Source organism: Typopeltis vanoorti, chromosome 3 (assembly GCF_054136105.1).
Source record: "Typopeltis vanoorti isolate ZY-2024b chromosome 3, IOZ_Tvanoo_1.0, whole genome shotgun sequence".
In the NCBI taxonomy this organism is placed as follows: domain Eukaryota; kingdom Metazoa; phylum Arthropoda; class Arachnida; order Uropygi; family Thelyphonidae; genus Typopeltis; species Typopeltis vanoorti.
This window is the reverse complement of record NC_143551.1, coordinates 34,416,252-34,429,764: the sequence shown is the minus strand read 5'-3', so window position 1 is coordinate 34,429,764 and position 13,513 is coordinate 34,416,252. Positions and strand designations below refer to the sequence as shown.

At 35.3% G+C, this 13,513-nt stretch overlaps 1 protein-coding gene across 1 annotated transcript in view; it reads left to right on the top strand.

Moving 5' to 3' along the window:
* Nucleotides 1-13,513, top strand: part of ebo (exportin ellipsoid body open) — a 292,683-nt gene that overhangs the window by 13,906 nt on the left and 265,264 nt on the right. Inside the window, exon 2 of the mRNA XM_090415530.1 lies at nt 2,356-2,423. Coding sequence (XP_090271656.1) covers nt 2,421-2,423 — 3 coding nt within the window. The 5' untranslated portion in view covers nt 2,356-2,420. The remainder of the gene's footprint in view (nt 1-2,355; nt 2,424-13,513) is intronic.

Genomic DNA, 13,513 nt, shown 5'->3' with positions numbered 1-13,513 from the left:
TCAGATGATCTGGCTATTCCTGTGACCAGGCTTTTTAATGAGTCTCAGAACAGGGAAGATTCTGCAGGAATGGATGTAATGTATGGTAATTCTATTGTCAAGGGTAGTGCAAAGATCGATGTATCCAACTATCAACCAATTAGTATCTCAGGAGGGGTGGTGAAGATTATGGAAAAATTATTTAGAGCTCACATTCAGAAATGAGTTGACAATGAATCTCTACTTTGCAATAAGCAACATGGGTTTACTAAGGGAAGTTCATATTTTAGCAACTTGCTGACATTCTATAACAATATTGCTATTGAACTAGACAAGGGGAAAGGATACACCATGATACTTTCGGGTTTTGCTAAGGCTTTTGACAGAATACAAGATGATGCACTGCTGCATAAATTTTAGAATACAGGTTTGCACTATAGAATATTAGTGTTGATAAGAAGATGACTAAATGACAGATATCAAAAAGTGGTATACGGGGAATGTGAGTCTGCAAGATTTAAGGAAACCAGTGGTGTATCACAAGGATTAGTGCTTGGTCCACTGTTATTCAATGTGTACATTAATAATATTGGGAAGGATTTGACAAGTGACATACAGCTATTTGCTGATGATGCAAAGATAGGTAGGGTAATCAGGAATGCTGTTGATATGAAGTACTTGCAGAATGATTTGAATAGGTTTGGAATCGTGGACATGGGCAAATGGATGTCAGTTCAATGTCTGTAAATGTAAAGTCATTCACTTTGGCATGATTAGATATCCAATGTTGTATTATATTGGTGGGATTTTGCTAGAAGAAACTGATGAGGCTAGGGATCTTGAAGTGTTAGTAGATAGCAAGTTGAAGTTCAGGAGCCATGTGGCAAAGATTGCAAATACCACTCAAAAGATAATTGCAATGGTGAAACAGCAAACTTTCACATGTAAAGATAAGGATGTCATTTTGCTCTTTACAAGACTTTGATAAGACCTCACTTGGACTATTGTGCACAGGTCTGGTCTCCTGGTTTCTGTTGTGATTCTGATATATTGGAGAGAGTGTTAAAAATGGTATCAGGATTGTGGAATACTGATTATGAAGACAGATTGAGAATTTGTAGACTGCAGACACTAGCAAACAGGAGAAAGAGTAGATATGATTTGATACGTACAAACTTTTGAAAGGTTCATACAAGACTTCAATTGATGGAATTTTTCAATTTATGGAGGGTGGGAAAAGGACAAGAGTGCATCCTTGGAAGTTGAGAATGAATGCCACGTAGGGGATGTGTGCTAGATTTTTCTCTAATAGGGTGGATTGCCGTTGGATGTTGTGAGTTCCAGCAGTTTGAATGAATTCAAGAATAAGTATGATAGCTGGTGTGTGTAGTATGTGGCCTCCCTCAATGAGTCCATGACTCCCTGGAGGGCTCTTAATAATAATATGTACTGGGTCACCATGGGAGTAGTAGACCCAACACTAACAGTGGGAGAGGCTTTCACCCTGTAGTGGGTAGAAAAACAAGCTGTTCATCAATAGTATGTTACATAAAAGTATTGATGGGGTTTAACATTGTTCATATGTACATTCAATTAAAAAATATTAAGTTTTATTAAATATCTGGTAGCTTCATCAGGGCTACAGAATATTGTATGAAATAAGCAGCACAGAAGAAGCTGGTGGCAAATATATTTGAAGTGAGACTTTCTGTAATGTGTATATCTTTCTATGCAATAGAAATAAAATACAATAAAATAAATGAGCTATTTCTATATAATTATTTTTAATATCACTTTTTCTGTAACCCTGTTGGTGCACTAGTTTAGATTTCAATTTCTTGTGTCACGAGATTGAAACAAGATTCAAACAAACCTTTCGTTTGTTTCAGTTAAAACGAGTTTCATTGTCACAAGTGTTGTTAAAGACAAATTTTTATTAATGTGACTACAGTTTGAAATTTGCACACTACATTAGAATACACCACTTTTCTGTTGAATACTTCAGTTTATAAAATGTTAAATTGATCAGTGAAATGTTGTTGTGTGATTTTAAGACCAGCCATATAAACTCATTGTGATATACAAGCTCATCCAGAGCAGGCTTTTACCAAACACCCATGCCCGCAATGGGATTCAATCCTACAAATTGTTGGATGGAGAATGGGTGCTGTTCAGTTGGCCTACCAGGCTAGCTAAAAATAGTGTTATGCATCTTGTATTTTATAATTTTTTTTATTTTTTTGGATAAAATACTGCTCCTTTATGAAATGTTCTTATTTTTCAGAGAGAGTATTAATATATTTATAAATTCAAATAAGATCAGCATCCTAGAGATTACATACTGTACTATCTAATTTGTTTTCCATTCTTTTGAAGCTGACAAAGATGGATCATTAAAGGAAAAATAGTTCTGGTTTTAACTGGATTATAAATCCACGAAAATGGTGAGTCAAAAAATAAAAATTAGGTGCTACTTTTTTTATTAAAATATATCATTTCTACATAAACCATCATCATCAAATTCCTGCTATGTACCCTCAAGGGGTGTACAGGATATGATAGTACTACATGAAAAATTTACATCATTACTAACGTCCTATCTACAATTGTCCTCCAAATCAGTCTGTTACTTGTCACAACTCCAACATTATCAGATCTTATATTTCTGTCGTCTAAGTTACTTTGTACCTTATCAATCCATCTATATCTTGGTCTTCCTCTGGGTCGTTTTCCTGCCAACCTGGCAGAGAACTTTTTTACTAATCTTTCCTCGCCCATTCTGTTTAAGTGACCATACCACCTGAGATTAGCTCTGCTAATGCATTCCTGGATGCTGACAATGTCAAGTTCTTTCCTAATATCTTCATTTATAATATGATATTGCCATTGATGAAATCTGTTCATGCCTCTAATCTTTCTCAGGACTTGGTCAAGTGTTTTACTTCTGACCCAGCTCTCAGATCCATAAGTTAAAACTGGTTTAAACACTGTCTTGTATACAGCTAATTTAGTGTTCTTACTAATTTCTCTCTTATTCCATATGAATTTATTTAGTTGACTTCCTACCATACCAGCTTTGTTGATTCTGTTGTCTATTTCCATATTTAATTTACCATCTTCACTAAAAATTGTGCCTAAGTAGCTGAAATGAGAATCATGTTCCACAGATTCTCCATTCACAACACAGTTGACATTTTCAATGATTCTGCCTATTGTCACGTCTTTCTCTTTTTATTGCTGACCTTCATACCATACTATTACAACAGTTATTCAATTTAGTCAGAGAATCCTGCAGACTTGCAGCGGATTTATTTAGAAGTATAACATCATCTGCATAAAGCAAAGAGCTGACATTAACATCTCCAATTTTGATATCATGTTTAATACCACTTTCCTTCATAATGTGATCCATATAGATAATGAATAACAGAGGGGATAGTCTGACACCAGATTTAACATTAAACCATCTTCCTGTACCTCCTTCAATCCTAACTGCTGATTTAAAACTCAAATAAAGATTAAGCATTGCTTGATATAATGCCCCATTGACACCATATAACTGCAGTGTACTGAATAGCTTCTCTCTTGGTACCTTAAAATCCTTTTCCAGATTGAGAAAACTTAAATACAGATCTTTGTTATATTCCTGATTTCTTGACTATTTGTTGTAAAGTGAAGATCTGATCCTGACAGCCTCTGTTTGGCCTGAATCCAGCCTTCACCAAGCTTTTTCTCCACAGCTCTTCTCAACAGTTTCTCAAGTATACTAGCATAAATCTTACCAGGAACACTCATTAGAAAAATACCTCTGTAATTGTCACATTCAGTTTTATTTCCCTTTTTATATATGGGTACTAGGAAAGCTCTACTCCAATCGTTGGGAATTCGTCCCTCTTTCCACGCCTTCTGAACTATGAAGTGCAGCCACTGTATGACTTTTATACCATCATAATTAAGCATTTCTGGTCGAATCATCTACTCCTACTGCAGGTGGGGTGCTTAAGGGTGAAAGCTGTATAACTGAGAAGAGACCTCCACATAACCTTTAAAAAGAATGCGGAGAACCGACCAGGACTTCTGGCCTAATGTCCAGGCCTCACCTTCTCTTGGTGCACCCTGTTGGGTATCTAGCTGGATACTGAACGAAAGAGGATGGGCTGACCATTTGGGATGTAGCCAACCAAATTGTATTCTTATTGGCTTAAACCAAAATACAAATTACATAAACCAGTATTACAGTAAACTCTTATTTTTTATGGCTGGGTTTGATAGACATATTAATCCACCTAGAATGTAGATACAAGTTTGTTGTGAGCCACTTAATATATGCATATTAGAACAGCTTTTTTTACTATTAATTTTTTCTCCAGATATATTGTAAATGTTAGGCCTCACTCTTCTATGTATAGTCTAAATTTTGCCTCTACCTTTTTGTGTTGTTCTTTGGAAATTCTTTCTCTGTAATTCTTAAGACTTCTGAAATTCTCCAGTATGTGTTAAAAGCAGATATTTAAAGTTGCAATACATTTGTTGCTTTGTTTTATTATCCTTCTTCTGTTCTGTTCATATCATTCTATTCTTTACCCTTCGTTTGAGAGATTACTTTCTATTGAAAGTAAGGATTGAAAGTAACTTCTGCATGTTTCCTGCAGTCATCAGCTCTGAATGGCCACATTAGAACAAGATGCTTTGTGGAGCTGTTTTGTAATCTGAAATAATGTGAATCTTTGCCATCTTAAGTTATGTATGTTGTATGTGTGTGAATTTTATTCATAGATGGGGTCTGAAGACCCTTCCTCACCATCATGCTGAAATATTTTCTCTTCATCAGTCTTATAAAATCTTTTTAGAAACTTAAATGTTTCTATCATGTTCCCTCTCTTACACCTGTTAGCAAACTTTTGCAACCTGCAAGCTCTCATTCTGTTGTGGTAGGAAGTATTTCACAGACCTTCACCATCTGGTCACTCACTCTCTGGATCCTCTCCACCTTCTTCTAATTTCCAAGAAACCTAGTAGACAGATCTGTGCACAATCCAGATGTGGATGTGTCAAAGCTTTATAAAAAGGAATGGTAACTTTCTTATATTGGCTTGCTAGTGTGTTCTTCAATAACCAAGTATTCTTATTTGCTACCTTGGTCACTTTTGCAATATGCTGAAAAATTTCTTCTTTTCAATCAATACAATCAGTCCTATAAAACCCTTCTGGTAACTTAAATGTTTCTCTCATATTCCCTCTTTTCTGCTTAACAACCAACTTCTACAACCCATAAATCCGCTATCTATCTTCACAGGGAGCATTCCACAGACCACCACTCACCATCTTGATTGCTCACCACTGGATCCTCTCTATTTCCTCATCCCAAAGAAACCCAGATGACCAGACCTGAGCACAGTAATCCATATGTTGCTATATAAAGGCCTTTATAAAGAGGAAGCCATACATATCATTCTTATCTCTCTGCTTGTTTGTGTTTTCTTTAGTAGCCAAGTAATTCTATAAGCTACCTTAGCAGTATGTCTATTTGAACTTAAGCTTTCTATCTACCATCCATCCATCTGTTCATTGGATATCATTGGTGATGTGTCATGCCATTTCTCACCAGGTTTTCTTGTTGTATGCTTTTTTCTGAGACTCAAACTCTACAAATATCGGTCACTACACACCCTCCATCCATCTCATTGACAACCTACCCCTTCCTCTTTTTCCAGAAACTTTGCCTTTTATTACTGTTTTGAGAAGTCTTTCTTCAATGTCCAAAGTATTTCAACTTTCTTCTGTCAGTATCCTTAAGGAGCCTCAAAGTTCTAATGATCCTTTCTAGCACCTATCCATCAGTGTAAGAGATCCTCAACAGCTTTCTCTAATACCACATCTCAAAAGCAGTATCCTTTTCCAATCAGACTTCTTTAGGTTCTAAGTCTCACATCCATAAAGGCTACGTCCAGAATTGTCAACTGTGGAGATAGATCCATCCTTCCAGATTTTAGACTAGTTTCTGACTGTTGTTTTAGCCATTCCTAATCTCTTTCTGATATCTTATGAACAGCAATTCTTCACATTAATAATGGATCCCACGTAATTGAACTTGCTGACTTCCTCTGTTCTTTCTCCATTCCTAGTGTCCAATTTCATGGAGGTACAGTTCCATAGTACCAGTTATCTTTTAATTGTAAAATGCATAGTTTTATATTTTTCCATATTCAACTGGCATCTTACCTTTTTGCTCATACTGTTAGCATTTTAAATCATACTACAAGTTCTCTACATCGCCTTGATTAACTATGTTCCACAATTTTGTGTCATCAACAAACAACTGAATATTTCCCTTCACACTGTTTCCTGTATTTATGTACAAATTAAATAGGTAGAGGCCAACACTGAGCCAACTAACCGATAGACAACTGCTTGGAAAGTTTGTTGTTAAAATGCCATTCTGTTTTGTTTTTCAAACAAAAATTTTTTATCTGCCCTTATTTTTTATTTTTTAAAAAATATTTTTTCAAAAAGAACATTCTCTTCTTGAAGAGAATATGCTCTATTTTAAAAAATAGTAAACTGCAAACATCAAAAGTTGAACACAAATTTCCATTCAATTATTTTAATTACTGTCATTTTAAAAGAATATAAACAACTAAGAACCCAAGAAGAGTCAGTTCATGTTGAAGCAGGAGAAAGGAATAAGACAATGTACAAATTCATCACCAACATGTGAAATCACGTACTTTATATATGTAAAACTTCCCAACTGTTGCACAAGCAAAATAGTTACCACTTTAAAAACTAGAATTTTCATAAAAGAAAAGCTAATTTTCTGACATATAATAAACACTCATCATTGATTATCCTATTATCGGAATGGATTCGCCTTCTTCTGCCATGTGCAGTAGTGTCGAAAGGTCTTGCATCTGTAGTCAGACAGTACAAGCAGTATTTTGTGACTGTATTCTGGCATAATTGCATGGGTGATTTCAGCATGAATCAGTTTTCCACATGATTATTAGTGATGTCTATGCATTTGTCCAACCTTGGCATCATGTTCTATATCTCTGATTAAAAGAAGTCTGTGTTGAGTGTCTATAATAGAAAAAAAAGCATTCTGTGTGTTTCTCATTTGCAAATTGTTTGCCAGTAATGTCCTTCAGTATCCAGAAAGTGGAAATTGTTAGCTTACAGGATCAGGAATGTGCACTTGATCATAACAACATCACAACTAAACTACTTGCTACACGAAGTTCTAATGTACGGTATGACATTATTATACATATATGTATTTAGTATGCTACTATCAGTGCATAAAAGAGCATCCATTTTGAAGAAATTTGCAGAAAAGAATGTGGTGACGTAGGTAGAGTGGTACATGCATGAAATGTGAGCAAGAATGGAGGTGTTAGGATGCAAAATGGAGATGCAGCATGAAAGTAGTAAGAGTATGAGATAAGTGATTGAGAGGGGAAAAAAAGTGTTACATTGGACATATCAAGGCTTTGATAGTGTTGCATAGTACTGCATGGGAGTCGAAATCATAAAAGCACTTATAGAATTTTTTTCACCTCATTATAAATTAAATTAAAAATGCCAAGAAATTATATTCTTGATTAATCCTTCATTCAAATGTAAGCAAAGTTTGCATGTGAGGTATCTTCATAACTAGGCTACTTCTATGTATAAACTATAGATTTGTGTGTGTTATGTTCCATCGAGTCGTTTCCAACTCCTGGCGACTCCACAAACATACTCTTCATTCCAGTCTGTCCCTGACCATGTCTTTCAGAACATCCAAGTGCACTCCAGATGTTTCTTTAACTCCATCCACCTATCTAATTCTTTGTCTTCCTTTTCTCTTGCTTCCATCAACTTTAGCAAGCATTATCATCTTCTCCAGACTGTCATTTGCTCGCATAATATGTCCAAAGTATGACAACTTTTGCTATAGATTTACTTCATATTAATAGACTGCATTATGGGATAACTAAGGCAATTAATGGGAAGTCAATAGCTTCTATATACAAGTAGTCTAGTTGTGACAATACTTCACATGCAAACTTTGTTTGCTTATAGTCAGGAAAACTAGAAGTGTAATTACAAGAAAGTGTGGATTTGTGCATTCAGTTGAGAAGTCAAAACTGACTAATAATCTAATGGCATTATTCATCATGTCAAACAGCAACGTTTTTCATCATGTCATATGGTTCAAGATTCAGTCAACTCTTGGGTGTGCATTTCTGGCTCACCTCCACGTGGTGCACCCTGGGTAATGCTAAATGAGCTAGAGCAATTGCTAAATGAGCTAGACCTATCTTAATGATCTCCTGGCTATAGACAAAGCTGGGTACTAATTTCCAGATGTGCCAACTCAACATTGAAGGAATTAGCTTTTGCTAAATGTCTATCTCTCAAAAATCCTTCAAGAAAATTATATAGACATAGCTGTCATTCAAGAGACACAGATAATGAACAATTGAAGGGTATGATATTCTAGAAGCTACATATCAAGCTCATGGCTGTGCAATGTACATAATAATATAGAGACTGCTCAATATCAGCACATTAATCAGATTATACATACTATCATATCTAGAATTAAGATTTCAGTCATTAATATCTATAACTCTCCCTTCATTAAATGGCCACCTGAAGTAATTTTCACATCCTATTATCTACATAGGGGATTTTAACAGCCATCACACTTTGTGGAATTACAGTGATAATGATGGAAATGGTGAAGCATTAACAAACTGAGCTGAGCAAGACAGTCTGAGCTTAATATTCAATGCAAAGGACAAAGGAACCTTTAAGGCTGTGGCATGGAATAGGGGATACAGCTCAGACCTCTGCTTTGTTCTTCAAAATTTGCAATATCAACTGCTAAACACAACAAGATGAGTCCTTGAAGATTTTTCACATAGCCAACATTTCCCAGTATTGGCAGAAGTAGTATTATAAATATAGTTCGCCCACTGTTTGTAGATCTCTCCTTGGCATTTTGCCAAGAATAGTCGATTCATGCTGAAGGGAAGAAAGAAATGAAGAATGTACGAATTGGTCGCCAACATGTGAAATCACGTGCTTTCTTGTATGTCGCTGTACTAGTACTAGCTTGATTTTTGTTGTAGCTTTTTTTGCATTATTTTTTTATTATTAATTTGTATGATGGATCCAGTACAGTCAACAAGTTCTGTTGTTAAACGTTTCAGTAGCTCTTGCAAAAGAATATTGAATAATGTGCTGACATTCTCTGAAAAAGAATCGTCTCCTTGTTCCCTTTTCTCAGTATTGGGCGTATCGGGGTCGACTGCTGAAAGAATTCGTAGGGAATCAAAAAGTGAAGGTAAGCCAAAATTTAAATCTGCTTAAAAAAAGCACCAGAGAAAGAAAAATCGAAACCATAGCTTTGAATGATTTTGATGTAGACGTTATAAGAACTATTCACGAATTTTACATGGTTGAGAAAAGAGTGCCAACTGTTCCGAAATTGATTTCTGTGCTTAAAAGAAAAAATTAATTTTCCTTGGAAAAGAGTAACTTTAAGGAAAATACTTCATGAAATCAGATTTTGTTTTAAAAAGTCCCAGAATAAAAGGAAACTTATCATGGAGCGAAGTGACATTGTTTTATCTAGAACGCAGTATTTGAGAGCAATAAGAGGTTTCAGGGAGGAGAAAGGACCGATTGTGTATCTAGATGAAACTTGGATTGATAGTAATTTAACTTATGGAAAATGTTGGTAGTCTAAAGAAGAATGTGGAGTGCTACAAACTGGAAATGCCTCATGGCGCATAATAATTTTGTGTGCGGGTGGAGGAATGGGTTTTTTACCGAATTCAAACTTACTATATAAAGCCAATTACCATAGGCAAATGAATTCTACGATCTTTAAAAAGTGGGCAGAAGAAAAACTGATTCCAAACCTTCCTAAAAATGCTGTTGTTATAATTGATAACGCTTCATATCACTCTATTCGATCAAAGTTCCAAATTGGTCTAATAAGAGCCAAGTTCTTATGAATTGGCTCTCTGCAAATAACATTTCTCATTCCCCAGATATGCAAAAAATTGAATTGCTTAATTTGGTCAGAAGAAACACGCCCACAACTAAACTATTTAAATTCGACATGATGCTCAAAGAGCATGGATTTCTAGCTTTGAGACTACCAACATATCATTGCAATATTAATGCTATTGAGTATGTTTGTGCAGAAGTGAGGAGTTTCCTTCACCATTGCAACATAACTGGGGATATTGACATGTCGAAACTTTTTAAGCTTTCAGAACAGGCGATTGAAAGTATTACAGTTCAAAATTGGGGAAAATATTGCTTTCATGTCACCTCATTGGAAAATATGTATTGGAACAGAGACTGAATTATCGAAGAATTATGTGAACCTTTGGTGATCAGTTTAAGTGAAAGTGATGGTGATTCGGACACCAATTCAGATGACTCTGAAGATTAAAAGGATTCGATAATGGTATTTTTTTCCAACCTTTTTTTGCGTGGGTTTGTTAAGAGTCGCAACAAGTCATAAATAATTAATCGGTTTAGGACATTAAAGTGTCTCAGTTCTCTCAACTGTAAGTTTAGAATATCTAAGTTCATTTGAAAAAATTTCTGTTTTTCTGTATAATTATTTTTATTTTATAGAAAACTTTCTTAAAAATAAACTTAGTTAAATTTATATTTTATGCTATACCTTTTTTTTTTAAATTTGTTAATACTCTACGTACATTTTTCCAACTGTTATACAAGCAAAATAGTTACACTTTAAAAACTACAATGTTCGTAAAAGAAAATCTAAATTTTCCAACCTGTAATAATAAACAAACGCATTCCAAAAGACAGATTGATTACCCTATTATCGGAATGGCTTCTCCTTTTTCTGACATGCGCAGAAGTGTCGAGGGTCCTCTAATCGGTGGGCGAACTATACCAATAATTCCGTCTATTCCATGACCAGGATGGAATTTTAGGAAAGCGAACTGGAAGGATTTTTCACAAGAACTGGATAAAGTAGTAAGATGGATACCACCTGTGTGTAAAAACTCCAACAGATTCATTGGAGCAGCCATATCAACACCAAAGAAATATATTCTAAAGGGTTTCCAAAAAGAATACTTACCTGGTTGGAATAAAGACTGAAAAGCTATACCAAGTCTATTTAGAATCTGGCAACTGTGACATAGCTGATGAATTACTCCAGAAGCTTGATAACGAGTGCAGAGAATAATGGATAAAAACTACAGAGGATTTAGACGTAAGAAAATCAAGTAGAAAAACATGGAGCCTATTAAAGAAGTTAGGTGGAAGTAACCCAGTCACCCCTAAAGATCTTTTAGTGACTCCAGATCAAATTGCCTGTTGAATAACCTCGCTGTCTAGAGTCCCTCAAGATCAATACCCACAAGAGGTTAAAAGATTACTGAGAAACTTGCAATGAAGTGCAACTGATAGTTCCCAGTTTTCAAGAGAATTTACCTAAGATGAAATTACTGTGACTTTAAAGGATGTTAAAACCAGCAAAGCACTAGGCTTTGATGGTTGTACATCCTGAATTCTTGGTTGGTTAACTGTGGAAAAAATGCTCATCAATGAGCATTTTTTTTTCGTGACACCTCCAAGGAGTCCGAAGACTCATTGAAGGAGGACACCTACAACCGTCTCAACCGAACCTCTACTACAATCAACGCCATCTACTGCCCACCTCCACCACTACCACAACTAATATATTTTGTCTGTAAATTGCATGTGTTCTAAAGGGCCAATTTGTCTATATGTGGGATGAAAAACTCGTTTCCGGGAGAAAAACCCTGCTACCACCGTATGAGATCGGCTAACTCACCTTCGATTGAAATCATCCAGATAAAGATATCTCCCGTCGCGGCGAGAATCGAACTTAGGCCTATTCCAATCAAAGGGCGCAATGTACTGTTGTTCTTCCAATTGCGCTACGGAGGTGTATAATGCACAAATGATGTGACCAGTCTGTTTCTGATTGAGTGATTGTGCAGTTTTGGCTTCAGTGACAATGTATGTAAGGGCATTGACTAAGAAGCGATATATATGGAACTATAAGGCAAGCGAGTAAAATTAACTGAGAAGGGAACTTGAGAAGATAATTGGAATGAGTAGATTCTAAATTTTTTAATGAGGATCTATTGGAGGGCAAGTCTGGTGCTGGCAAGCTTCGTGTTGCTTTATAACTTGCAACTTTGTTTTAAGATCAATTGTTCACATTTTTCTGTGATTCTTCACCAGGTTTTTTAATTGGGCATGTAGGGACCATATTGTACAAAATATTGTGAAATAATTAACGATAAATACATAAATAGCATATTTTTCAAACAAAATCAACAGAGGAACTGTTGAATCCAAGTGCCGACTTGCTGCTGAATGCACTGTTGCCTCTGCATTGTTGCTAAATATAAACCTTTTTACTTTGCACTGGCTTGCGTCCTGTCGAAAGTATAGCCAAAAATGGGATCACGGACGTATTTTCTAAAGGACATAACTCGAACATACGTAAATAAAGCGATGACTGTATAGATATATATATATTTTATTTTGAGGTGATGAATATATCTTCTGATTTTATAAACTTTAAGTGTATCAAGGTTGCACGTTATTCTTTTGGCATAATTTTGACAAGTATTTTATAGTGTTTTTGTTTTTTTTTTTTTGAATATAAGTACTGAACTAGGGATGTACTTGGATAAATGTGTATTGCATAATAATATAGTGCATAATGATAAATAATGGAAAGAGAGAGAGTAAAATCTATTTTTCTCCAACAATACTAAACACTTGATATCGTTTCTATGCATCCAGATACAAACTATAACTGGATCATGTTATCTTATGTAGCTCGCCCACCGTTTGTAGGTCTCTCCTTGGCATTTTGCCAAGAATAATCAATTAATGCTGAAGGGGAGAAAGAAATGAAAGATGTACAAATTGGTCACCAACATGCGACATCATGTGCTTTCTTGTCTGTCGCTGTACTAGTACTAGCTTGATTTTTGTTGTTGCTTTTTTGCATTATTTTTTTATTAATTTGTATGAATGATCCAGTACAGTCAACAAGTTCTGTTGTTAAACGTTTCAGTAGCTCTTGCAAAAGAATATTAAATAATGTGCTGACATTCTGCGAAAAAGAATCGTCAGAAGGCCGTCTCCTTGTTCCCCTTTCTCAAGTCATAAAACGTGCAAGTGCAATTGCATCGGGATCGATTGTTAAAAGAATTCGTAGGGAATCAAAAGGTGAAGGTAAGCTAAAATTTAAATCTCCTAAAAAAAGTGCCAGAGGAAAAAAAATCGAAACCATAGCTTTGAATGATTTTGATGTAGATGTTATAAGAACTATTCATGAATTTTACGTGGTCGAGAAAAGAGTGCCAACTGTTCCGAAATTGATTTCTGCTAAAAGAAAAAAATTAATTTTCCTTAGAAAAGAGAAACTTTAAGGAAAATACTTCATGAAATCGGATTTTGTTTTAAAAAGTCCCAGAATAAAAGGAAACTTATCACGGAGCGAAAT